At 39.2% G+C, this 27,968-nt stretch overlaps 1 protein-coding gene across 1 annotated transcript; it reads left to right on the top strand.

Annotated features, from left to right (window-relative positions):
• The first annotated feature begins 317 nt into the window (after positions 1–317).
• On the top strand, positions 318–27,888 carry LOC122659653 (casein kinase II subunit alpha-2). Its single transcript, XM_043854752.1, has 10 exons — positions 318–734; positions 9,612–9,741; positions 20,878–21,072; positions 22,144–22,301; positions 23,932–24,022; positions 24,157–24,222; positions 25,036–25,118; positions 26,726–26,789; positions 26,892–26,960; positions 27,801–27,888. The coding sequence occupies exons 1-10, from the start codon at positions 649–651 to the stop codon at positions 27,858–27,860; spliced, it is 1,002 nt and encodes a 333-aa protein (XP_043710687.1). The 5' UTR covers positions 318–648; the 3' UTR covers positions 27,861–27,888.
• Positions 27,889–27,968: the final 80 nt, after the last annotated feature.

Here is a 27,968-nt window from a genome sequence, read left to right as displayed (position 1 = left end):
AAAATTCAAAACTCAGACAGTAATCGAATCAACCAGTGTCGATTTTGATTCTAATTGATCGGAATAGACAGGAATGCAAATCGGCCGATTCGGTTGATTCAATTCTGATTTTATCGAATAGCACCTTTTTGACGAGGGATCAGCGTATATGGATCGACCCGGTTCATCCTCTACTAATCCCATTGGGGAAGAAAACCGGACAGGAAGAACGTGGGCATAGGGTACTTTGGCAATTCTTCCCCGGCCCAGGAAGAAAAGTCCTCAATCTCTCTCAGGGTCAGGGTTCTAGGGTGGGTCGGTCGAGACTCGAGAGTCCAGATCGATTTGGAAGTTTGGACAGCAGAGGCAGCTTTTGCGTTGGCTTTCGGCGTTTTTATGGGGTGCTGTGACGATGATGCATGAAAGATGCTAGCGATCCTCTGCTACGCTTCCCGTTGTTTCTAGTCGGGCTGCTGCTGGCCTTGTATGCGCCGGTAGCTCCGCCTCCTAATCTTCGAGTCTTCACCACCTCTTCTTCCCTCCGCTGCTACTACAACAACATCATCCTCACTAAGACGGCGACCAAAAACCTCTTATAGTAGTCATAACCGCACAGCCGCTAAGATCAATATAAATTGCTCCGTCGAGATCGAAGATTTGCACAGCGTCATGTCTAAGGCTCGTGTCTACGCTGACGTTAATGTTCTCCGCCCCAAGGAGTATTGGGATTACGAGTCTCTCACCGTTCAGTGGGGGTAAAAAGCCCTAATTTCCTCTTCCTATACATATCTTGCACGGTTTATGATTTTATTCTCGCATTTTGTTTCTCCTCTCTCTATCTGTTATTTTCTTTTATTTCTGCTTGTGTTCTAACGGAGATCAAGGTTTTTGCTTCAATTCTTAGTCTATTTCTCATATTTCATATTTTTTAGGGAGGGAACTTTTAATCAATTGGAATGTCTTAATTTTGTTTCAAATGAGTCCCGATGGGAGTTCCTGATGAAATTATGAGGAAATTGGTAGTTTTGCGTTACTTTTGCGATATATTGCTAGTTGAATCTGTGCTTTCCCACTTTAGGTTTTCAGCTAGATATTGCATATTATGAGGCATCGGTCATGGAAATGGTGAAAGTTTTCTGTTAGCACAAAAACCTACTATAATTGCGATTCTGATTCTTCAATAAGTTGATGTGTCATTTCTTGTCCTACAAAGTTCACTGCTTCATGAACATGGCAGGCTTCCACTTAAATGTAGACTAATTCACAACCCACAGGTTGCATCTCGATATGTATTGAAGTATGAAGAACAAGCTTAATGGTATCAACATAACTGACCTCAATTGCCACTCACCTGTGATGTTCCTTAACACAAATATTTGTCTAGCTCCATTGAAGCTTGGAATGATTGCATGCTTGATAAAATTTTCCTCATTGTTTTCCTTGACTGTTATTACGTTCTCAACTTGTCAGGACTGATATTGATGGTGTCATAATTTTGCTTCGATTGTGTGGGAAATGAAAATCTGTGAAAAGAATTTAAAGATTAGCTGTGTGGGTACCTGACTACCTGCCATGACTGAAAACAATAGAAGACATGTATCCTGCACTATATGTTCTAAATGTTTATAGAACTGTTAACCTCAACAAAGGTAAAGGTGTTCCTCCCAATGGAACAGATGAGGTGAGGTGATGTAATACTGATTTAAAGGTTAAAACCAGTTCCAAAACAGAATCGAAAACAGAAAAATAAAAATGCATATCAGGGAAAACATCACTAGGGACAAACCAGATGGTCAGATTAGACTACAACTCAGGTCTTGTTTTCCTTTTAAGGGTACTAGTGTCTGCTGAAAGTTTCAGCTTGATCCAACGGATGGATCTGATGTTGCTTGGAAATCCTGATGATACTAGGTGAAGGGCATATCAGTCAAATCACAAATTAGGATATTAATTAAACAGCAGAATCATAAATGAAGAAGGTGATATAGAGAATGATGTTTCACAAAGAATTAAAATATGATGGATGAACTGGAGAGGTGCATCCGGAGTGTTGTGTGATCAGCGTATTCTTTTAAAACTTACAAGGAAAATTTAATAGGATAGTCATATGACCAGCTATGATCCATAGTGCGGAATATTGGGCAGTTAAGAAGCATCATATAGATAAACTATAGCAGAGATGAGGATGTTGAGATGGATGAGTGGCAAAACTAGGAAGGTTAAAGTAAGGAATGATCATATTAGATCTGGTTTGGGAGTAGCCCCGATACATGATAAGATACGCGAAAGTCGTTTGAGGTGGCATGGCCATGTTCAACTGAGGCCTTTGGATGCTCTAGTACAGAGGAGTGATTTGATTCAAATTGAAGGAACTAAAAAAACCAGGACCAGACCTAAAATGACCTTAGGAGAAGTGGTGAGGAAAGACATACATAGCTTAGGCCTTATATCAAGTATGACCTCGAATAGAGCTGATTGGAGGGCAAGGATCCATGTAGCTGACCCCATTTAGTTGGGATAAAGCCGCGTTGTTGTTGTTGTAGAATTATATCTCCAATTAAAACTGATATTATGGTATAAATCTCAGAAGAATTAAACCAACAGATTAAGTGAATCAAATTCAGCGATTAGGGTTAGATTCAAATCCGGAAACAAAAAGACAGAATTTGGAGAGTTTAGATATCTCCAGATCAGCAAATGTGATCAGCACCAGGTCTTGGTGAAAGACCTTCCCCAGGATGATATGACCTACTGGTCAGATCTCCTTAACAGCCAATGTCAATATAAATGAGACAAAAGATACTCGTATGTAAATCCTTGGATAGAATATGAAAGTTGCAGAAAACAGAGGAATACTTACTTGATCAATTAAGGAGAAGAAGAAGGAAGAAGAATAGAGGGGTGGGTAAGAGCATCCAGGCTTCCTGCTGCAAGGGTGTTTGGTTGGATCAAGTCATCAAACACCAGCCGAGCCTTGATCACGCACAAGGGAAAGAGCATACAACAATAAGCAACAAAGACAAAGTTTTTCATTAATCGAAACTCGTGTAAAATGTTGGATCCCCGCACAAACTTATATAGAAGACTCAAAACAGCCTTAACACTGAAAAGAAAAGGTGTAACCCAATCTTTAACTAATAAGGTAACATAAACTGACTAGGAAACTGAAATAATAAAGCCCTCTCTTTCTGATCCGCTAGTACCAAACTGACCTGCCAAGCGTACGATGGAAGGAATTGCGTATTGGTCGTCTCTCAGGAGAGAATATAGTCCAAGGGTGGGGGAAGAGTGAGGATGACTTATCATTGTATCCCTTTCTCAGGTGGGATGTCTCTATCAGGCGGTCTGGAATGAAAGTAGCGCCCCCCCCCCCCCCACCTTGTTAAATATAGAAATAAAGACACTTAACTAACTAATCCCATATGCCTAGCCTCTGCCCATATTATAAGCTCATTAAAATGGCTCATTACAATGAAAACCAAGGTTCTGAAACTCGGGTTTCGACCAGACAAAAATCGAGATATGGTCGAAACTAGTCGAAACCTGTGATTTTTCCTAGCCAACTCAAGTTGGTGGTTTCGAGGCCCAGAAATGTTTTTTTTTTTTTAATCTGATTTTTTGTATGCAGATTACAACCTATTTTTGACATTCTAAACACAATGCATGAACTAGTTTCACACAAAAAAAAACACTTAAAAATGGTACTTGTGGTTTTTTTACCCAAGTTTACTAGTGTACGCACAATGTACTAAGAATCATAGTTGTCAAGGCAGACACTTATTTATGCTAAATATTCTTGAAGTAAATATTTTGAAATTTACTTAAGATATTATTCATAAATAAGCAAATGCCCCCTATTTGAATCCAATAAAAATAGTTATAAAATCAAATTCTAAAAGGATAAAAAGTCAACCCCCCAGTTCAAGAACAAAAACTGGATTTTCGGTGGTAGGTGAAATTTTCAACTTTCTAATGCGGGGGTTTTTCTCAAATTTCTAAATTTCATAAATCTTAATATGGTAAAACATTGCTAAAAACCAAAAGTGCGGTAAAATATTCATTTGTTTTGATATTGAAAAAATTATTTTCAATCAGAGCCATTTTGATAGCATTCGAGCACACATTAACTTTGACCGGAACATAACTCCTTCAATATAAATCAGATTTAAACAATCTTGAAAATAAATTTTTAGACATCAAAACAAATGAATATTTTACTGCACTTTTGGTTTTTAGTAATGTTTTACTATATTAAGATTTATGGAATTTAGAGATTTGAGAAAAACCCCAAACCCCAACATTAGAAAGTTGAAAATTTCACCTACTGTCGAAAATCCAGTTTTTATTCTTGAATTGGGGGGTTGACTTTTTATACTTTTGGAATTTGATTTCTTAACTATTTTTATTGGATTTAAATAGGGGGTATTTGCTTGTTTATGAATAATATCTTAAGTAAATGAAATACAATTCATTCACTTAAATGATATTAGGCGTAAATAAGTGTCTGTCCTGGTTTCCGGCATAAATAACTGTCTGTCCTAGTTTCAAGCCAGGTTTCCTCAAGTTTCGATGAGCGTGAGTGTAGAAACTTGTGAAATATGGGTTGTTTCGGTCGAAACAGGTCGAAACCAATGACTTTTTAAAATCCACTCACATCTCGTCTCGGTTTTTTGCGAAACCAAGATATCTTGGTGGTTTCGACATGTTTCAATCGAGTTCTCTTTGCATGATGAAAACATATGGGATCAAAGGCCCAATACATACATAACCCAACCCAAAGCTTATTTACAATAAAATAAGCCCATTATATTTATCTGCGTCGATTCGCCCATGCCTGAGCCGTTATGACATACTCTCAACATTATGGATCTGAAAAGCACTTGGTGTTCATTCTTTTGCAGCCTTGGCTTATACCTTTCATTATAATTCAATTGTTCAAATAATGGCTCTTTCTGTTGGAGATAGCTTGGGCCAACAAACTCTGCTCTCTTCGCCCCATAAGTGGGGAATCTATTCAGAACCTCTTAGGGCTGATTTGGTATGATTTCAATTTCAATTCCGTATTGATTTCATGAAATAGTCAACAAATAGATTTTTGGTCAAGAAATTGAAATTGTTTTGGTTGCATCAATTTGAAATATTTTAAGAACAAGAAACCCATTTGATAGTTCAATTTTTGAGAATAGATTCTCTCATGTAGTTCCGTGTTTACACACATTGCAAGCTGCTGCTGCCTTGCTGCTACTGCCATGTTGAATTGCAGCTGCTGCAAGCCCCGCACCACCCTGCTGCAATCCTCGCCATAGCGCCCCAGCGCCTCTCTGCAGAACTCCATTGCTAACCGCAACACCCTGTTGCAAGCCTCCACTGCAAACACCCTACTGCAAGCCTCCATTGCCCATCATACAACACCCCAGCCCCATCAACCCCGTCCCTACCATTGTTGTGCAGTTCTCCCCTGTCCTACGCACCAGGCCCTGCACCATGGTAAGGAGTTGCTACATAACCACATCAACCAATAAAGTCAGAATCTTCATCTCTCTCCCAAGGCGACATCTGTTGCAAATTGGAAAACTAAAGATAAACTCCTTTCCAGTTTCTGTCGATTAATTCCTAGATAACTCTAACTGAAAAGAATAAAATGATAAAACGTAAAGAAAATACCCTTTTATTCTAAGCAAACAACAAAGCTTGAGACCAAATCAAATTAGATAAAAGGGATAATCTTTTTGTTTGAACAGAATCCCTCCAATGGTTCACAGTGGCGGGAGAGGGGTTGCGAGTGGTTCCTTTTCCACATGGGTTGCCGGTGGCAGGTATGCAGTGGTGGGGTTGCAGCAGCGAGGAAACTCCCATGGGACGCGAAATTGACAGAAGAGGTGATCTGGATTCTGGACTGGTGTTTGTCGAAGAAGAAACAACAAAGAGAAGGAGCGAGAGTTAAATAAAAAGATTTGAGTGAAGTTACTGCTTTGCCCATTAAAAGAGTAGTTGTTCACCTCATGCTCATTAAAGAGCGCGCAAAATAGAATGAATGTAATTTCAATTTTGAAATTGAAAGGGCTTCTCACCTATTTCAGAATTTCTCTTTCATTGAAATAAGGTGCAAAATTCAAACCAAACAATTTTTGAAATCGAAATCACCCCATGAAATTGAAATAGAAATCATACCAAAACAGCCCTTAGATAGGGTATAGAATTTCAAATTTTCTGTGAGCACTTGATTGATGTATCACGAGTCTTCAATATCCTGTTTCCACTGCACCAGATTTGTAATCCCACGGAAGAGATTTCCTAGGGAAAATCAGCATGGTCAGATGCTAACTGCCTTGCAGTAAATTGGACTTTAAAATTGAGAGCTTAAGAAATAATCTATAATTTGACGACTCTGATTTTTGCCTTGGAAAAGTCCTAGGCTAGATCCATTTGGTTGTCAGTCACAATTCTCTAAAATGAGAAACATGTCCCACATTATGGGGCTTCACGTCCTTAGTCCAAACATATGGTCTTCCAAGTTATTTATTTACTTCGATTTATAGTGCATTTTTTTCTCTGTTTTAGAGCTCTTAATTGGAACCTCAGCTTTAAGCTGTTAATTTGATTCTCTACATGTTCTTGCTGTAGTTTCATTAGTTAGTGTTGCACTAGCACTTCCGTGGATCAGCCCAAACCTGTTTGGGAATCCAGATGGGGATGAACCAGGCAAGGTTTGAAAACTCGGGTCTCGGTGCCAACTCGGACCCTTGAAAAACCGAGTCGAGTCGAGATCTTGCCGAGTTGGTGCACATTTTTTTTTCTCGACTTGAAGCTTGATCTCGGTGGGTTTTAGACCTAGTTTGGGTTTGAAACTTGGTATTCAGCCTATTTTAGGCCATTTAAACACAATGGCACTATCAGATTTTGCAAAAACAAAGTCCAAATAGGAGTTTCAGTTAGTAGGAAAGCAGGACAGACACTTATGCTAGAAACCAGGACAGACACAGGACAAACACATTTATTTATGCCTAATATCATTTAAGTTATTATTCATAAATAAGCAAATACCCCCCTATTTGAATCCAATAAAAATAGTTAAAAAATCAAATTCCAAAAGGAAAAAAAGTCAACCCCCCAATTCAAGAACAAAAACTGGATTTTCGGTGTTAGGTGCAATTTTCAATTTTCTAATGCTGGGGTTTTTCTCAAATCAAAAAATTCCATAAATCTTAATATGGTAAAACATTGCTAAAAACCAAAAGTGCGGTAAAATATTCATTTGTTTTGATGTCCAAAATTATATTTTCATTCAGAGCGATTTTGATAGCATTCGCGCACACCGAATCAAGTTTGACCGGTACATAACTCCTTCAATATAAATCAGATTTAAGCAATCTTGGACTTGTTGGAAAGCTTTCGAAACAAATACATTTACTTAAATGATATTAGGCATAAATAAGTGTCTGTCTTGGTTCTTGCCATAGATAGGTGTCTGTATACCAAGAATTTCCAGCAAGATCTGGAGATCTGACACTCATATAAAGGACCTATATGGGCATTGTCCTATGTCAAACCGAGATCTCGACCGAGATTTGACACTCATACAAAGGACCTAGATGGCCATTTTCCTATGTCAAACCGAGATCTCGGCGAGATATTGTACTTTTGTGACTCGACCCCCATCTCGTCTCGGAGTTTCGAAATACCGAGAAACTCGGCGAGTCCTCGCGAGTTCTTGAACTATGGAACCAGGTCCAATTGGGTCTTGTGGTCTAGTAAGATATTAGTAGTTTATTTATTTATCTTGTAATCTTTTGTTTTAATTTGAGTAGGCTGCGTAGTGGTAGAGTTGCATTCTATTTTTAGGTCTAGAGTTTGAATAGGAGTCTTTATTTCTTACATATTTGTACTCAACTTTGGAAAAAAGAATAGAATTGAATAGAATGAAAAGTTGAGTTGAAATCTCACGGTTGTGAGTGTGGTGCAATGCTGGTGGCCCTCTTCTTCTCCTCCTTTCTTCTTCTACCCCTTTCTGTCCTAGACTCCTACTGTTAACAGCAGCCCGTAAAAGGCTGGTGTCAATCCCTCTCTCCCTTCTTCCTTTCAACCTGAGATTGATGTCCAAAGTAATCCTTCCTAGGGTGACCCTAATCCCTAGGTTCCCTTCTCCATTTGACCTTTCTGTTGAGAGACTTCTGGGTTCTTGTTGAAACCAGATCTGAAACTCTCTCTTCCGCCAAGCCATGTTTCAGAAATTCCATACTCAATTTTGGGCTTTAGATTGTGGGTTGAGTTGATTTAATAGTCCACTGGGTTATGAATCTCCCATTGAAAGTTCAGGCCAATCAGAAGCCTACCCGATGAGATTTTCCCCTTACAATCGACCCCCTACTGCTGGCTTTGGTTCTTGTTGGAGGTTGAAGACAGCCCAACTCCACTATTTGTGATTGCTTTTATTATTTTATTTTCCTTTATTAGCCCCCTCCCCCTCCTCTCTCTTAACTCTATTTTGTTGTTGTAGTCATAATTAGTTTTGTCCTATCCTCCTTCCCCTTTTGTAAGGTAGAACTTTCCCTCCCCCATGATATTCTACTTCTTTAACTTTATTCCCTCACTTTCCAATTTTACCCTTCCCGTTTGTCACTAACCTCTGTTGTCCATTAATTTGTTTTGCTTCCAAGTCTGTCCCTAAACTATAATTCCTAGTACCTTTTATGTCCTCTCCCCTTTATCTACCAAGTGAACCCTTAAAAAAATCTGGTTTATTACAATACAAGTTTGACATTCCCTTCTATTGCTTGGTCTCTTGTTGAATCGAGTGGGCCCATAGCGAACCCAAATAGGATTTTGTGACCCAGGCTCCGCATCTGTTAGTGGCTGTAATATCAGCTTCAAAGATGTGGCTAGAGTGACTAGAGTGATAGCTTGGAGCCTCATGGTTTGGGAATAAAACTTACGTGGTTCACAGAAAGAAAAACGACGAAGGAACTATCCATAATTTTGGGCAAAAGTGATGAATCAACTAGGTACTATTGGATTTTTAGTGGAATCTTTTAAGGAGCTGAAGGCCGTCCCACCTAAGTGCCCAACTGTGGCCTTCTAGAAGTTCCTTGTAGAGGAAGGGGACAATACTAGCCAAGATGTTTCATCCTGGTTCTGTCACTTTATGCTAGAAGCACCAAGGAGTCCCAAGAAAAGCATTTTGAGAGATGGGTCTTTTATTTTGAAATAAGGTTTCTTGCAAGAAATTGAATATAGTTTGTTTAGCATATTAGAAAGTTTTCTGTTATTTGTTAGAGTTTTATGTGTTTAATTTTGACTGATAGTGTGCACGAGCTTTCCGAAGTTTCCGTACTTTTTATTTTTAATTTTAAATTACAACCGCAATTGAACCAACAGTTTTTTAGAATTTTGGACTAACTCATGTTTTGGTGATGACTTCTCGGACTTCATAATTTTTAGCTCTTCCACATGCCCTTTGATAAACTTTTGGATGCATAAGAAAAACACCACTGTTGCACTAATCACATAACTTTCTGCTGAAAACTGGTTCTTTTTAATTTCCAGTTGCTCTCTCTTTTTCTTTCAAACTATATCCACTAAGTCATTATTAACGCAACAATGACTTCTCCCGATCTCATCTTTTACAATAACAGAGACCAGGATGATTATGAGGTTGTTCGGAAAGTTGGGAGAGGAAAATACAGTGAAGTTTTTGAAGGAATAAATGTCACCAGTAATGAGCGGTGCATCATCAAGATCCTCAAGCCTGTCAAGAAAAAGAAGGTGATCATTACATTTATAATTGTTTCTACTCTCTACTGCTCGCTTCCGAGAATTCTTATGTCTTTTTCCAGTAATGAATGCAGAATCATCATACTGAAAGCTAAGGTTACCTCATTCCATTTGTCTTGAGGTGCTCATTTATTAATCTGACTTGCCAGGCATTTCCTGGGGCTTTTTTGATCTCTCTCGGATAAACATTTAAAATTATTTTCAGCCGATCTATGTTGCTCTATATGATCTTCATTACATATCTACCAGGAGAATTCTTTTCATGACTTCTTGCAGTCCCGTTTATTAAAGTGTAGCATTTGTATTGTGCAACCTATATAATGTAGGTTGCTAGTTTGATACTAAAATGAGTTGGAAATGATAGAAAGGCAAAAAAGTGAGAAAATATAGAACTAAAAGTTACTGCTTTGGCAATAACCTAGTATCTTGTGTGCATATGCCTTGCTTTTAGTCCCAGAAGGTGTGTATTTATCTGCTATGGGTCGTAATATATGATATTATTTCATAACATTGTATATAATAATAATATTTTAATAACTAGTAAATCGAGAAAACAACAACTTAGCCTTACCCCAACTAAATGGGGTCGGCTACATGGATCCTTAAAAAGTCTATTTTTTTGGTGAATAAAATCTATTACCAAACCCAAGGGGGGGCAGGAGGAAAGAGTGGGGGGGGGGGGGATACAAAAGCGCAAGCCTCAAGCCAACCTAAGAAGAGGGAGGGGGCTGCAAAAGAGAGCTATCTAAGCCGCAGGAAACAACAATATGCTTGTTCCTTGGGGTTTAAAAAATGGACCTATGGGGGATATAGCTGAGCTTGGAGGAAACATCAAAGGAGATGGCTTTCCAAATCAAGTCAAAGGACCGAGAGTTGGAGGTCCATCTCCTAAGATTTCTCTCCATCCAAATGTAGACAGCAGAGCCAAACACAAGCTTTCCAATAGTGTCACAGAGAGAGCCGCCTTGGAAGGTCATGTCCATCCCTAGCCATTCTCTATCAAAGGGCAAAGGTCTCCTACTACGAGGCCAAATGGTCAAGAGGCCTTTTTTCCAAATGGTGGAGGTAAAGGGGCAGGCAAAGAAAAGGTGGGCAATGTCCTCGGAACCATTCCAACAGAAGATGCAAGAGGTGGAGATAGAGATGTTACAGTGGAGAAGGAAGGCTTGGCTTGGGAGGCAAAGGCTAAGGGTTCTCCAGACCGTGAAGCTATGGCGAGGGATGAGGCCTTTGAACCAGGCTAGTTTGTGCCAAGGGACAGAGGGGCTAGGGTTACGAACAAAATTCCAAGCCGATTTAAAGCTAAAAAGGTCGTTGGAGGAGGGGTGCCAAATAACCTTATCTGCAAGAGCAGGGAGAGAAGGGTTGAGGGGGGGGGGGAGGGATGGCCAGATTTGGGAGAGGATAGGGATGTGGGGGTGGGGGGAGACCAAGATCTAAGAGAAATGATGGAGGAGAGGGGAGCGGATTTGGGAATGCCAAAGGAATAAATCGATCCGACTCCAAAGACATTGTAGAGAAACCCTAGAGGGTGCTAGGGATCAAGCCAAGGGGAGGTGGTTGATCCATCAACAATAACAGAGGAGGTAGCTCAAGGGCAAGAGGGCAAAGGAGGAGAATCTTGCGCTAGATCCAAGAAGAGTCGGAGTTGATGGGAACAGTCCAGATGAAGTCATTTTTGAGAAGATGGGAGTAGACCTAGTTGACCCAGATGGAGTCATGTCTAGAGGAGATTTTCTAGATGAGCTTCAGGATACCCGCGGTATTGGAATCACGGATGCGGCGGATGCCCAGGCCTCCTTCAGATTTGGGGTGGCAGATGGATTTCCAGCTGATTGGATGAAGATATTTAGAAACTTCTTTCCCTTTCCAAAGGAAGGCGTAGAAGAGGTTTTCTATAGCTTTGATGGTGACTTTGGGGATACCATAAATGCCACACCAATAGATGTAAGAAGATTGGAGAACCGATCTAATGCATTCAAGCCTGCCAGCATAGCAGAGGAGTTTGCCTTTCCAAAGCTGGAGCCGCTTACGGATATTGTCAAGCATGGGAGTACAGTGGTGACTGGAAAGCCTAGCAGGGATGAGAAAAGACAAAATATTAATAATAATAATAGTAAAAAGATAAAAACAGAACAACAACAATAAGAAAAAGGACCAGAGTTGCAGAGGGCATACAAGATTTGGGGAAACAGCTACACAAGATGCAAGGATTCACAAGTGTATCTCACCCTTATAACAGTAAGAATAGGCGAGTAGCTCATTCTTCTTTAATATCAGAAATGTTTTATGGGTGAATAAATAATTCATTACCAAAGAAAAGAAAAAACAGGGGCCCCATAAAAGGGGAAAGAAAATACAACAAATAATCAAAGCTAGGCTAGACCCTTACGAGGAGGGAAAAGCCTGCAAAAGGGAGGGAGAAAGATCCCAAGAAACAACAATATGTCTGTTCCTTGGGGAAATCAATACAATGGGTGGAGACAAAGGAAAGCTTGTTCCTAATGTCAAAAGAGATGGTGTCCCAAATCTGCTGAAAGGAACGAGAGTTGGGGGACCATTTTCTGATATTTCACTCCATCCAAATCTGGTTGATGGGGGCACTGAAAACGGGCTTGCCCACTACATCGGAGATAGAAGACCTGGCAAAGGACATGTCCATTCAAATCCATTCTCGCTGAAAAGGGAGAATCCTACTACTTATTCGCCCACATTTTGTAAGGACCCCTTTCCAAATGGAAGAGGATAGGGGACACGCTAAAAAGAGATGATTAATATCTTCCTCAGCATTCCAACATAGGTAACAAGAGGGGACATTGAGATCTGGTGGTGAATGAGGAAGAACTGCGTTGGAAGGCAGTTGGAGAGAGCTCACCAAACAATGAAGCTGTGACGAGGAATGTGGTGCTTGAACCAGACAAGCTTGCACCAGACAAGCTTGCACCAAAGCTGTAAGGAGCCTCTAGACTGGATGAAGTCCTAAGCCAATTTGGAGCTGGATAGGCTCGAGGAGTCTGGGGTCCAGCTTCTTATCATATCTCCATTACCTTGGAGCCTATCATTCAAGGGAGGGGGGCAAACAATTGCACACAGCTGAGGGTAACAGGGAAGAATAAGCCAGAGGGGCCCAATCATGAACCATAGACTGCTTAGAGAGACCCGAACTATGGATGGCTCTAGTACTTACTGAATTGAGGAGCACTACCATAAGGTGCCACTGATAAAGCCAAAGAGAGGTAGAGGAACCGTCATCAATATTGGTGGAGATCACTCCAAGAGCAATAGACTGATGCCAAAGAATCTTGTGCCAGACCCAAGAAACATCAAAAGAGGAAGAGATAGTCCAAACTCCAAATAGTCATATTGAAGGTGCTCCGAGTAGACCCAATCCATCCAAATACTTCCTACTTGGACACAATCTTCCAGATCAATTTGATGATACCAGCTGAATTGACTTCTTTGATTCTTCTCAAACCAAGACCTTCCTCCTCCTTGGGGAGGCAAACTGTAGTCCAATTGATAGGATGGAGAAATCTTTAAGAATCATTTCCTTTCCAGAGGAAGGTAGACGTCGGGGATTCCATCTCTTTGATGGTGGATTGAGGCAGCCAAAGGTACTGGACCAATAAATGTAAGAAGACTGAAGAACTGATCTGATGATCTCCAATCAGCCAATGTAGGAGAGAAGCTTACCTTTCCAATGTTGAAGCCTTTTACGAACAAGGTTTAATATTTCACGATATATCGGTATCTCGGGCCTACCGAGATATCCGAAATATCACAAAATATGCCCGAAATATTGCATTTTTTCTGCAATATTTCGGGGGTCCATCTCGGGGGGTATTTGGCCATATCTAGGCCTGAAACTTCATGGGCACCCTTATTTAAGCTAAATAAACACATTTAAACCATAAAATTGCAAAAACATGAATGGAAATTGGTGTTTTGGGCTTGCACCCTTGATTGGCATACGGTCGTCGACCCTAATGTATAAACCTTGGTTAAATACACATTGGTTAGGCAGTTAAAGTCTTAAAGACATAAAAGAAATGTAAACAAACTAATTAAAACTCATAAGACATAATTCATAATCATATTCTCATAAACTCCATAATACATTAATAGTCAATAACTCAAAAGTCAAAACTCAATAGCTCAAATGTTTAAAGCCTTAAAGGCAATACAGAAAGTGTCAAAGTCACAAGTTCACAAATTACAACTTATAAGTTACAAGTGCTAATAATAGTTGTTGTGCCTCCCTGGATCAATCCCACTCATACCCCGCTGGAGTCGACGTCCATTGTTCTCGGTTTGAAGGACATATGTGGACCATGGTATAGAATCGGAGAAGAAACGAGTGTAGTCATCCACAAGTGTCATGTAAATGGAGTCATCAACATACTGTAGGTATCCAATCCTAGGATATAAACTAGGTTTACCAATCGATCCAGTCCATGAAGAAGATGATCTACTGTGATATGATGTTGGCGCCGGCGCAAGAGGTGTTGGCATTGGCTTCATGTATGGCTGGTGAGGTTGGTAGCTAGTCCTGCTAGGGTATGCAAAGATGTCATCTGCAAAAGATGATCCAGTATGTCCCTGGGACTGGGACTGGGACTGGTAGTCCCCTACCCCAGTAAACTGCCCATATGATGATGATCCATATCCACCGTAAGGTTGTGATGCACCATAATCCGATGCCAATGGAGTGGTATGTGCGTCAAAAGATGGGGCACGCCAATGTCCAGTCGGTCCTCCCTCCCTATCACCCATACTCAAACCACCAACAGAGCTAGATAGGTCATCAATGTCCATGTGATCAGGTTGCAACTGTGTTTGTCGACCCCTACGCTTCCTGCTGTATGGTTGTAGGGGGCGTCCTGGGGGTGGGGGTGCGGGGGCACGTGCTTCGTGGTCCGTATCTTGTGTGGCATGATCAAACTGTCTCTCCAGTGAATCGGAGTGGCTCTACAGGCGCCGTATCTTGGCCTACCATATAACGCTCTCGCATGCCGTCAAATTCTTCACCAGCATTACCACCACCAGCATCACCACCACCACCACCACCAGCATCACCATCACCACCATCATCATCATTTGAGGACTTAGACTAGTCTTCATCATCAGCAACATTGCCACCAGTGGGCTGGAATGGTATGGGTGAGGCTTCCTGCGAATGTATCTGACCCTCGTCAGCCATATACTCATCCACATCAGCACCAATCTCAGAAGCTATCATGGGGTCGGGCCTACCTCCCTTCTCATCCAACACTGGCTCACCTCTATCCCTCACCCAATCCACAATAGGGTCCTCATCGTCTGAGTCAACTTGAAAGATGTCAGCGAGATCAATAGTGCCCCTCTGTCCCTCATGTCCCATGCGTATGTGTTGCAGTTTCAGCCTCAAGTTGTAGTGCATACACCATGTTAGATAAACGTTGAGATCCCAATCTGTTGCGCCTCTTGGAGTGGATGAGTGCAAAGGTACTCCAGTTCCTCTCACAACCAGATGCAGAACATGTTTGGGTAAGGATTTTAAATGCTATTCTTCTTAAGTTCTCAGCCGATTCCCCATACAACACCCACCATTCAACTGCATTACAAGTTTACAACAAAAAAGACATGTGTCAAATGTTGTTTCAACTTTCAAATTTCAATACATATGTAATTTAAAACTTAAAAGAATTACCAGCATCACCACGTGCTCTGCCTTGTATCGCAGCCTCCGTTCTAAAACTTCCCAATGCATCCCTAAATACCTTGATCTACACCCATGTGGAAAATTAGTAAGTACTTCTTCACTACTTGTTTGAAAGCATCAATAAGTTGAGTTTCCAAATGAATTGTAAGACTCACCTCGTTGTTGCAAATTGCTTGTAGTGCACCATCTGGGTCCAACTTCTTCACTACTTGTTTCACAGCATCAATAAGTTGAGTTTTCAACCCAAGCCTATTGTTATATTGATACTTAGGGTTCAAGTAGTATGCTGAAATATGACATATAGAATAGAGGTATTGTCAAATGCATAGGTAATTAGTAAATAATAATATTATGAATTAGTAAACATAAAACAAATTTACTCACCAGCCTTATGCAGTGGATGCATAAGTTGATTCTCTCAGCGAGCATTGATGATATCTAAGAAGTGTTTGCTACTGCGAGGAGCCACACTGTAGACACTATCTTTCATCAAGTCTATTGCAGCATAAAGGACTGGCATGGTTGGGCCCTTCAGAGCGGAGTCGGCAACATGTAGAACTTTAACTACTGGCTCCAAAACTTTCACCACTTTGGTTAGTTTGGTCCAGAAGTCCTCAAATGACATCGTTGTTTGTGCTTCCCTCCCACTTGCAGTCTTGGAACCCTTCCATCCAAACCACTCCCCAGAAGCAAACATACTTCTTAGCCCGGCCTTCTTTGTCTCAATACTTTTGAGGGCAATATAGTTGGTGGCAAATCTTGTGATGCCAAGCCTAACCAAGTCACCCCCACATTTTTCCCTCAATAGATTGAGTGCATAGGAGTGGTTGTATATAAAGTTGGTGCCTTGTCTTGCACTTTCAACCACAGTCTTCACCAACTTTAACTTTCCCATATCCTTTAGCATTAAGTCAATGCAATGGGCTGCACAAGGAGTCCAGAAGAGCCGGTATTTACTATTGTTCATCATCTTCTCACCGGCCAGCTTGAAGTTGCTTCCATTGTCCGTTACAAACTGGACAACATTCTCAATACCCACATCTTTTTCCACTACTTCCTTTAACAATCTGTAAATATTTTTTCCATCATTTATCTCTTTGGATGCATCCACAGATTTGAGGAACACTGTCCTCCCATCACAATAAACCATGAAATTGATGATGGACTTTCTTATAGGCCCAGTCCATCCATCTGCCATTATAGTCACCCCATATGTCTCCCACATACTCCTCATCTCACTAATGTACTCATCAATCTCACTCTTTTGTTGAGGTAGATAAACATTCATTACCTCATATGGGGTGGGGCCCTTGAATCCTGGGCCAGCCTCTGCAATGGTATCTATCATGGTATCATAATGGGAGCCTTGTGCAGTGTTTGCTGGGATGGTATGGTATAGCATCCACTTAGCTATTGATTCTTTAACCAATCCCTTTATCCCCTTCCATGCTCATTTGATTCTGGGTTGACTGTTTCTTTTCTTCTTATGCAATTTAGGATCAGATGCTGATGGTGGTACTGGTATTGGTAGAGGTGTTGGGGCCCTCACACTTTGTGATCTTCTAAAAGGATTAAAAGATTTAGAACCTCCAGAACTGCCAGCTCCTCCACGACCCCCTACTCTCTGTCTCTGTTGATCATCTTGAAAACTTACTCTACTCCTTGAAACAGTCCGCCTAAAATCCCTAGCCTCCTCTGCTGTTTGTATGTCATTAGGTACTGTCCTCATCAGAGGAGGAGGAGGAGGAGGAGGAGGAGTCATGGCATCGTCTTCCTCCCATCGAACTTCTCACTGTATCCTCAAGTTGTTCTCTTATCCTTTGCTTGTCAGCCTTCCTCTTCTTCTTTCCCCTCAAACTATCACCAATCTCCCTAGCTACTTTAGTAGGGACCATATGACAACCTACAACATCTTTAGATCCTCCAGTCAGATGTTGTTTAAGTCTACTGGACCCACCTCCCATAAATTGCATGTGACAATAGTTACATATAGATTTTCTTTTATCCCCATCAATGGGAGTGTCATGTAACCATGCAATGTCACCCCTATGCTGGCTAGCTGGTCTCTCTTGTTCCCTCTGTTCTCTTCGTTGAGTTTGTTCCCTCTGCCCTCTTTGTTGACTACTTTCTCCCACCTTTTGCTTGCCCTTCGCACGTTGTCTATCACGATCTGCCATAATGATACTTGTTTACTGCAATGTAAGTAACACAAATAATTAAAAAACTTAATGTAGATGCACTTCAATTGACACTTTTAGATTACTAATATACTTGTATAGTTATTTAATATTTTTTCCCTAACCCTTATATTTTTCACATAATTAAAAACAATTTTTTATATATAATGTTAATATAACTATTGACCTAACACAACAAAACCGAAAATTAGTAAACATAATATACATGTAATGCATTTCAAAACATATAGAAATAAATTTCATATTTTTTCATTATTTTTTAAACTTAAAACTCATATTTTTCCCTATTTATTTTTGTTTTTTTTTAATTTTTATATATTTTTCTTAATTTCCGAAAATTAAAATAATTATTTAAGAGCAAATAAATAAATCCGACACTGTGAAGCCGTAGATCAGCCATTGGTGTCTAACATATATTTAATTCATTACCATCTAAGTCATATTACCCCCAATTATTTCCTATTTTAGTTATAGGAAAATGAATTTTTAAAACCAGAGAACAAAAAAAAAAAACATATGAAAAAAAAATTTCGACACCGTGAGGCTGTAGATCAGCCTCCGGTGTCTAACATATATTAATATCATCAACATCCAACAACATTTGTACAAAGTATTTTAAAAAAAAATTGTTTTAGAGAAACAGAATTTACCTTAAATAGTGAAAATAGGCTTGGATGATGAGCTTAGATGACCCTCCGACGTCTTCCCGGCGACAAGGAGCTTCAACAAGGAGCTTCAACAATGTGTGGATAATGCTTGGAAGGGAGGAAGAAGAGCAAAAAATGTGGAAGAAGAGAGAAAAACAGAGTTTCAGCAGCTCTCGGTCGAAATATCGACCAAGATCTGCGAAATATGGTATAAAATGGCCCCTCACGTGACACTGTTTGTTACTTTTTCAATATCTCGCGATATATCGTGAGTCCACGATATTTCGTCGATCTCTCACTATATATCGTCGAAATATTGTATTTTTTCAATTCGGATTGATATCGTATCTCGGACAGCTCGAGATATACGAAATTATCGCAGAAATTTCGCGAGATTTTGAACTATGTTTACAAATAAGATCAAGCATGGGGGTGCAGTGGTGGGCAGACAATCTTGCAGGAATCAAGATGAGACCCAGATACGTGACCGATAGATGGCTGATTGAGAAACCTTAATTCTCAATCAAAGTGGCCTGGATAGATTCCGAGACCCCAGCCAGGAACAAGAGAGTTTTGTTGGGGTTGACGTGAAGGCCTGACATGTCCTCAAAATTCTGCAAACAAGACATAATGGTCTCAATGGAAGTGATGCTTACTTTGGAAAAGAATAAAAGAAATGTTAAACCTCTCTAAATTTGGAAGTAGAAGAAGCCCTCCATAATAGAATGTATTTGTTTCTTTTTAACACCACATGAACTGGAAGCCGTATTGATGCAAACTCGTGTTGTTTCTAGCTTTGCATTGTATGTAATTTGTTGCTGGGAACTTCATTTTCTTTGTATATATTTTGAAATATATGATATGATCTCCATTTTGGCTTGTGAGCACTTTAAGGAAATTGAAAAACCTTTTAATGGTTTATCCCTTCTCAGTTGTAATATTCCTTCCTACCATACCTCTGCTGTGTTTTTATATTGAAAGGATGTCCATCAGATGAGTTCGGAAGGTGTTGCAGCCCTAGTGAGGTTTCCGATGGCATCCAGCACCTTAGAGTTCTCTTATTAACTTGTTAGAGATTTGAAGGAGAATTATGGTTGTACATCAGGTTACAACAAATCCCACTGATGCCATAGTTAATTGAGGCTAGTATCAGAGTTTTATTTATTTCTTGTTACGTTTGCCATAGTCCTTGTTTTAATTAGGATCGTATTTTCTTCAAAATTCAGTGTTACTTAGGGAATTTTCTTCCCACGGAAATGAAATTTGCTTAAAGTATATGGAGTCATTCTGAAGGCGATGGAGATTACAGAAATATTATTCTTAGTAATGAAAATTTTAGATGGAACTTTAAGAAATGATAGATTAAAGCACCAATATGTATGTAGGACCATTTCATAAGTGAGACAACCATCTCTAATAGTTTAAGGAAAACTATATCTAGTGACACATGCTGACACAGAGATGACATGGACCAAAGAATGTTATATGTATGTTCCTTTATAAGGTATCAGTCTATCAGCATTACCAGCTGCATATCCAGCAAAGCCTTAGAAACTAGGAAAAATTCTACGGATACTCTTCTAATGGCAGGTGAGGATGATTTGCATCATAGGAGTCCCATTCAATGGGATGGAGATCATATTTTGTTTTAATGACTTTATGTCTCAGATATGATCTGGTCAACTCTCTTTAGTCATTTGGTCAGTAAAGCAATGTTCCTTTCCTCAAGCAAATCTATACCAAGGCCATCTGCCTTGTTTGAGTTTTGCACAGAAGGCCCCAATTTTTGAAATGATCTTACAATTTTGCTGATGTTCTCTGGAGAACTTTCCTGGACATTTTTGCCAATAAAAGAATCTTTCTCCTTTGAGGAGAGCTGAAGCACCACCACTATTTTTTTCCAGTTCTCATTTGAGGTCTCACTTGGTCTAATGATCCTCCTTCGGAGTGCCGGGCTCCTGCAGAAAATTCCTTTGATGTGGTTAAAACTCGTAATAACCTTAATTTCCTGAAGTTCACATTTTCTCTGATGTTCCAAGTGTTTCTAAAATTTGCAATGTGTTACCATAGACTTATGTAGCTTTGAGACATGGTAGAAAATATTTCATTCCTAGGAATTTAAAATCAGGGCCCAAAATGAGAATTTTGTGATGAAAGCCCCTACTGGTGGCATCTTGTTTCCTCAATACTGCAGCAATAAGTTTAAGAAAACGTTCAAGTTATATTTTCTTCTCTCTTATAATTTCTCACAGAATCTGTGGAAGCAGCAATCTTTTCCTAATTTGTTACTTGCTGATGAGTATAATATCGATATAAATTAATAAAATATATGTTATACTGTGGAAATCATTTCTGTGCGGAGTGATGCTTCCTTTTTTTATATACAATATTTTGTTTAAAGATATTTTTCTCAATGCTTCTCAAGCTGTGAAATCCTGTTGTAATGACATTGTTCTATGTAGCTTTTACATAAAAATCTTTCCTTGTCTTTTTTTTTTTTTGGGGGGGGGGGGGGGGTGTGTGGTTGGTTTAGGACTTACTCCATGTATAACTTCAAATTTTATGTTGGTCCTTTTTGCAGATAAAAAGAGAAATTAAAATACTTCAAAACCTTTGTGGAGGCCCTAATATTGTGAAGCTGCTTGATATTGTCAGAGATCAGCATTCGAAAACTCCTAGCTTAATATTTGAATATGTGAACAGCACAGATTTCAAAATTTTGTATCCCACACTGACGGATTATGACATACGCTACTACATATATGAGCTTCTCAAGGTTTTTTCTCTTCATCCGACTTATGGCAGCCTGCATGTTATTATTTTATCATTTTCTGCTTTTTACTTGTAGAATTATGCTTGAATCCATGTCATGTGATTTATCTCTTACTTGCTTAAAGTGAACTGTGCTGAGTGGAATCAGTTCTAAGGTTATGGAGACAAGTTTTTTCTTGTTCGGAGTTTATCAGAATAACGAAAAAGGATTAATAATGGTAGAGGCATAGAGTTTTGAGAATCATCTAACTGCAGCTAAAGGGAAAGCTAAGAATTTATTCTTCTTGAAGACATGCATAAACATTATATTACTTTTGTCTGCTTTTGTATTTATGTATTGCTGAAGGGAGAAGGCAGTAGGATTTTGAGACTTTTATTTATCCAATGTGGCATGTTGCATGGGGCCCAAAGTAGCTGTCATTATTTTTGGCAAAATAAAGCTTTGAAAAGCCAGTACAACCAAAAGGGTGCATACCGGGAGACGGACTACAAACTAGAACGATGGTACATTGCCAATACAGGAGGATATATGATTAAATTTGGCTCTGAAATTTGACGCATTGCCAACCAGACCATGCCCTATCTGTCCAACACTTGGGATTGCCACATCATCCTGTAGTCTGGCAAAAGCCGCAAAACTAAGTGGACTGTCAAGGGAGCCCTCTCTTGACATGACCCTGCTTTTGCATTTTTCCCTATAGAGATTGCTATCTGGTATTTTTTCCCTGGACTTCAAATGTGATTTTGAGATGAGGGACCCTCAATGTATAAACAACTGGATCCTTTGTGTTCAGGTGGGGGAAGAAGAAGGGGCTACATCCACACAAGCAGGATCAATTTGTAAATCTCATTCAGAATGTGATACTCTTCTATAACCTTTTATCTCTTGAAAGATTTTAAAGATATTCAAACTTTGGCAACAGGCATGGTCTCGTGTGGTTTGCATCATAAGTAATTTTGTGAAGCTAATGCTGTTTTTTGTGTCATCTAGGCTCTAGCAAAAAATTTTGAAAGTGCATCAGGTACTGGATGTAGCATTGCTAGCTTGACTAACCTCCCCCCCTCCTCAATGCAGGCGCTAGACTACTGCCATTCACAAGGTATCATGCATAGAGATGTCAAGCCTCACAATGTTATGATTGACCATGAGCTGAGAAAACTTCGCCTGATAGATTGGGGTCTTGCTGAATTCTATCATCCTGGCAAGGAATACAATGTTCGTGTAGCTTCAAGGTAAAGCCTTAATATATCCTATTTATATTTGTAGATGAAAAAATGTCCAGATTGGAACAGATGAACTGTAAGAACTGTCAACCCGTCCGGTCATGTGCTCGTCATAACCCCTCGGCTATTCATAGCCCAAAAACCTTTAATAATAAAATGTAGTTTGAACCATTAGGTTTAACTGTTCTATTGTCTAAACAGATAAAAGTAGTTTTGAAGATTGGGATGGTTCAAAGAACATGCATTTACTTGAAAGAAAGGGGAAGTGTAACTTCCCTTTTTCCCCCAATTTAAGTGGTGGGGAGCAGCCCCAATTATCCCAAAAGCCATCCTGACACTGTTAGCTTATCTGCCACGTGACAATATTTGTTATCACTCATACTTTGTGAACATGCTGTCTGTGGCATCATATGAATATGTTGATAATTTCTCCAATTTGACATTGCCTATTTACCACATGTCAGAACAGTGTTTTAAAAAAGCAATTCTCTTTGAAGGATTTGGAGTGTTTAGAACAAGACAAAGAACCCTATGCATGGTGAATGCGAAGTGCACAATTCTTAAAATCCCTTGCTGTAGACCACATGGAAACTTGTGTGTTTTTGATGGCCCACCTAGTAAAGAATCCGTTTGGTAGAAATCTTTCATGAAGGTTACTGAATTTGGTATTCTTCATTGACTGTTGAATCCATTAGACTTGGTTATTTTATCATTTTCTGTTACGTATTTTGCTTTGCCATTTTCTGTTATATACCAACCTGTGTCTGGTGTAAGCTTCAAACTGAAAAGGCCTTTAATCCCATATGCCTCCCTTAGGATAAGGTGATTGAATGGAAGTCATGCTCTACTATGTTGGACCCAATTAGTTAATTAAGCTAAAACTCATTATGGGATCATTAAATGTCACTGTATTTATGTCAATGATGTTAAAAATGTGCATTATCCAAAGGCACGAAGTTGTTGCGTCTGCTGTGTCTGTAACAGTGCATGAAAACTTCAGCTCTATATTTACGTCTGTATTTGAGGTTTAAGTATGGTTGGGATTCATTTCCAAAGAGAATAGAGTATGGGCAGTTTAATCAGCCTAGAGTGTACTATATTAGGATGCCAGAGATTATAGCTGAGCCCACTTAGATTTCTTAACACTTGGACGATGGTGCTGATGAAATATTTTGGTCAATGCAGTATTGGTTAAGAACATGTATTTTATCTCAATATTAAAGTTATGATTTGCTTAAAACATGGTTTTATTTTTAATCGGTTGTATATCAATGCAAAAGGAGTGTCAGTGGATAGTCAACTGACCTTTTCTTTGTGTGGCCCCTAATGCCCATAGGAAATAGGTTACAATCCAATTGATCTTATCAGTTAAATGGCCTTATGTTTAACCATGTGGTATTGGAGATGTTTCTATGGTAAAAGTAATGCCACATCTGTTGATACTTGATATAAAGTTGATATATTGAGTTAAATCCAGTTTTATAATTTAAAGATACTATCATGTTTTTTCAAGCTCAAATGGGATGTCTAAATCTGTTCTCTCTTTTCTGGGGTTTTATGTTTTCCATTAGTTAAACTTTCGGCACATTTCATATTCATGCCTGGAGAAAGTTAACCATGTGTGTCCGCTGTTCTGCAGATACTTTAAAGGGCCTGAGCTCCTTGTCGATTTGCAAGACTATGACTACTCCTTGGACATGTGGAGCCTTGGTTGCATGTTTGCAGGAATGGTGAGAGATTTTCAAGTGTAAAATGCTGTGTAATTTACTAATATTGAAATTGAATTGTTTGAAGCGCTATTTGCATTGTTTCTTGCTTATTTTACCTAGTTACTTTCCTGAAATCTTGGGTGTATATTTTGCAGATATTTCGCAAGGAGCCATTCTTTTATGGCCATGACAACCATGACCAGCTTGTCAAAATTGCCAAGGTAATATTGACGCTGCTCTATTGCAAATCTTTTGTTTGTAGGTTGTGCAACAAGGATCCATTCATGTATCAGGCACTTGCTGATGGTTATATTAAGACAATACTCTCTCTCGCTCTCTTGCTTACATACTCAAGTAGGAGTTGGCACATCTTGTTGGGAATTGGGATCCGCTTACCACTTTCATTTTATGTAATTTGCATCATGTTTGTTGCAGTTTCAGACCTAGAACAACCAATAAGAAGAAACACAGTAGGTGATGAAGAAGAAGAGAATAGGGGAATTTGAGTACTGTAGAGAGAGAGAGAGAGAGAGACTGCTGTTAGAATTGAATTGAAGTCCTCTCTCTCTCTCTCTCTCTCTCTCTCTTTATATATATATATAACGTGGCCCCTGCGCGCATGGAAGCATCAACAACGGTGGCATTTCCACCTCTGTTATGTGGGTTTATATATATATATAAACTGGCCCCTGCGCAGGCGGGAGCATCAACAAGGGTGGCATTTCCACCTCTGCTATGAGGGTTTATAACTTTATATGTAGTGGGATGACTTTTTGGTGGTAACATTTTATTTATGATTTTCTGTTTCGCTTGGTTTTGTTTGGGTTGTTTCTTTCCATTCTTACTCTTGAAATCGGATACCATTGTTCTGTCCCTAGGGGATGAAGTTTGGTATTGTGACTAATTAGAGAGTGCCAACTACTCGCAGTATTTTTAATGCTGGGGTATGCATATAGTGGTTGGATAAGTTAAATTAACTGATGGTTCCTTATAATGCTTACCTGACTCTGGTTTCTGATGAGATCTCTTTTCAGGTACTTGGGACAGACGAACTAAATGCATATCTAAACAAATACCAATTAGAGCTTGATCCTCAGCTTGATGCTCTTGTGGGGAGGTATGGATCTATTTCATGCAAACTTTTTATGTTCAGCAAAATGTTCTGATTGAGTTAGATGACATTATGTTGGAGCATGGTGCTTTTATGATAATTTCCTTAGAAGTAACCAGGTTTGTAATGGGAGCAAATGCACCAACATAAGTCCGATTACAATATCTGATGTCTGAACTTGATTTGATACCCAACAGATGTTTCGTCTATCTGATTCTGAACTGCCAACGATTTGTTATCCAAAATCAAACCTGATAATACAGTATTAACTTTATATAATATATAAATAGGGGAAAAGGTTCCATCACCCCTGGATTTGGAATCCTTCCCATCATGTCTGCCACTTTTCTGCCACATGGGCTAATAACCTGTCAAAGTTGATAGTCTATCTCAATCGTGTGGCCACCATGCATGGGGTTTCCCACTTCATTTTTCAAGCACATGGCAGTTATTAAGGATGTGATGGAATGGGTTCTGGATATGGTGTGCTGGAACCCTGCTCCCATATAATATTTTTGCTAATAATAATACCAAGGTTACATAATACCTGATGGAAACGTAAACAAGTATCAAACATAATACATAGTATAATTTATTTAGCAACTATCTATGATATTAAATTATGTTCATTTTTTTTAATTACTATCATAGTTGTCAAGGCGGCAAGGTGACCCAAGGTGGTGGAGGGATGCCTAAGCGCTTAGGCGACAAGGCGCCCGCCTAGGCGACAAAGTTTCCCAAGTGTTATTTTTTATTTCTCCTCTTTTCTTACATTATTTAGTATGCAAGAATATATACCTTATATCATCATAAATCTACATTAAGCCACATCGAGTCATCAAAAATCAACATTAAGCCACATCAAGTCATCAGAAATCAACTTTAAGTCGCATCAAGTCATCAAAAATCAATATTAAGCCACATCAAGTCATAAATCAAAATAGAACTAGAAGACAGCAGAACTGAAGAAGCAAGCTATTGCGAGTTTGAAACAATCAAAACATACATTTGGTTTATAATGTTCTTGGAATTGGTCATTGTCTTGGTATACCTAGTCTCACATTTGGTTCATACTGTTCTTAGAAAATATGATCTTATCTATAAGTAATTAAACTGCTCTCGATTTAGAGAAATGTTTTTATTCCTTAAGAAGTTTGGATTGGACAAATGATTTTAGTTTTACATGAGACTTTTTGTATTAGGTAGACCACAAAACCAGCTTTCTAACAAATCCAAGATTGCTTAAATTTGATTTATATCGAAAGAGTTATGTTCCGGTCAAACCTTATTTGGTGTGCGTGAATGTTGTCAAAATCGCTCTGAAATGGTTCGATACCACTAAGGTGACAGTTGCCTAGAGCAAAAAAGTTCTGCCTGGACGGCGACGCCATGGCAACTATAATTTCTATCTATAATCTTAAATTAGAATCAGAGTGGATGTATCAATATTCAGTTTTGTACCTGATATCAGATTAACTGGATAAATATTTAAATAAGTAGGTATGGATCTGATTGAGGTGGCTCTGCTAGGTGTAGCTTGTATATTGGATTGAGGTGGCTCTGCTGAATTTTTAAGAAGGAATAATGCTTATCCAATTTTCATTTTCTGTCAGGCACAGCAGAAAGCCCTGGTCCAAATTTATTAATGTGGATAATCAGCATCTAGTTTCACCGGAGGTAGTTATTGGATGTTTATTGAAAATGTTTGGTTCACTTGATTTTGGCTTGGCCAATATTTCAGCTCTCTTAAACAGTGGGTAATACTAGTGTGACTCGCAGGCCATTGATTTTCTTGATAAGCTCCTCCGCTATGATCATCAGGACAGGCTTACTGCGAGGGAAGCAATGGTAATGTATTTTCTAATTGCAAGGATGCTACTAAGTTGCTATGCAGAATGAGTTGCTTGTCTTTTGAGAGTGATAGTAACTAAGGTGTGAGGAAAAGAAAAGAGGGGGGCGGGGGGAAGGAGAGAATAAGAATTTTGACCTACTCAAAAAAGGGATTGATGCAATAGTAGTCTCTTTGTTCTCTCCTTTTACTGATTAAAAATAACGTAGGAGGCAGTTTTCCTTCACCCATGGTCAAGGGAGAATCCCTTAACTGAGGGGTTCGGATGTTGTCCAGTCGGTATAGGGGAACAGTTTAAGGGTATTATCGACTTCGTACTAAAGGGCGGCAGGTCATGTATGACCATTGAAGGGTGTATTTTAACTTCACCCACGGTGTATGAAAACTCTCTCCAAAAACATATCCCCTTCCATTTGTTCTTTGTGTAATTATTTTTAGCGTGGTTGAGCTGTCTTAATTTGCTACCGAACTTGCTTTGGTTTCATTAAAAAAAAAGGTTTATTTTGTGCTTTAGACCATAAAGAACGGTTATTTGTCACTGTTATTTCTGTCTCACCAGTTTATAAATGTTGCTCGATTACCAGAAATTAGGTGGCAAATTCATTTGTATAGCACCATAAAGAACGGTTATTTGTCACTGTTATTTCTCTCTCCAGTTTATAAATGTTGCTCGATTACCAGAAATTAGCTGGCAAAATCATTTGTATGCTAACTTCGTCCTTTCTAAAGCTTTTAAGCATTGAGTTTAATGTTGACAGTATTAAAGCAGAGTATGCTAAACCACTTGATATGGTTGTATGTTTAAAGCCATTTTGATATGCTTTTTATGTTTGTTCCAGGCCCATCCGTATTTCTTTCAAGTGAAAGCTGCGGAAAATAGCAGGATGAGGACACAGTAACCCTGCCACATGTGAGCGGGTACCTGAAATAAGAAACTAAAATTCAATGGTGCCGTTCTGTTGGGGTGCAGCATGTTTGTGTTGCATGCTTCGACTAAATGATCAGAT

This window comes from Telopea speciosissima, chromosome 4, assembly GCF_018873765.1.
Source record: "Telopea speciosissima isolate NSW1024214 ecotype Mountain lineage chromosome 4, Tspe_v1, whole genome shotgun sequence".
Taxonomy (NCBI): domain Eukaryota; kingdom Viridiplantae; phylum Streptophyta; class Magnoliopsida; order Proteales; family Proteaceae; genus Telopea; species Telopea speciosissima.
The sequence above is the reverse complement of the archived record's forward strand: the minus strand, read 5'-3'. Positions and strand labels throughout refer to the sequence as shown.

Bases quoted from the DNA above. Each gene is read 5' to 3' on its own strand.
- LOC122659653 (XM_043854752.1), top strand. From the start codon at position 649: ATGTCTAAGGCTCGTGTCTACGCTGACGTTAATGTTCTCCGCCCCAAG. The intron at 9,742-20,877 runs GTGATCATTACA...TCCTTTTTGCAG, and splicing joins AGCCTGTCAAGAAAAAGAAG to ATAAAAAGAGAAATTAAAAT. The intron at 25,119-26,725 runs GTATGGATCTAT...ATTTTCTGTCAG, and splicing joins CTTGATGCTCTTGTGGGGAG to GCACAGCAGAAAGCCCTGGT.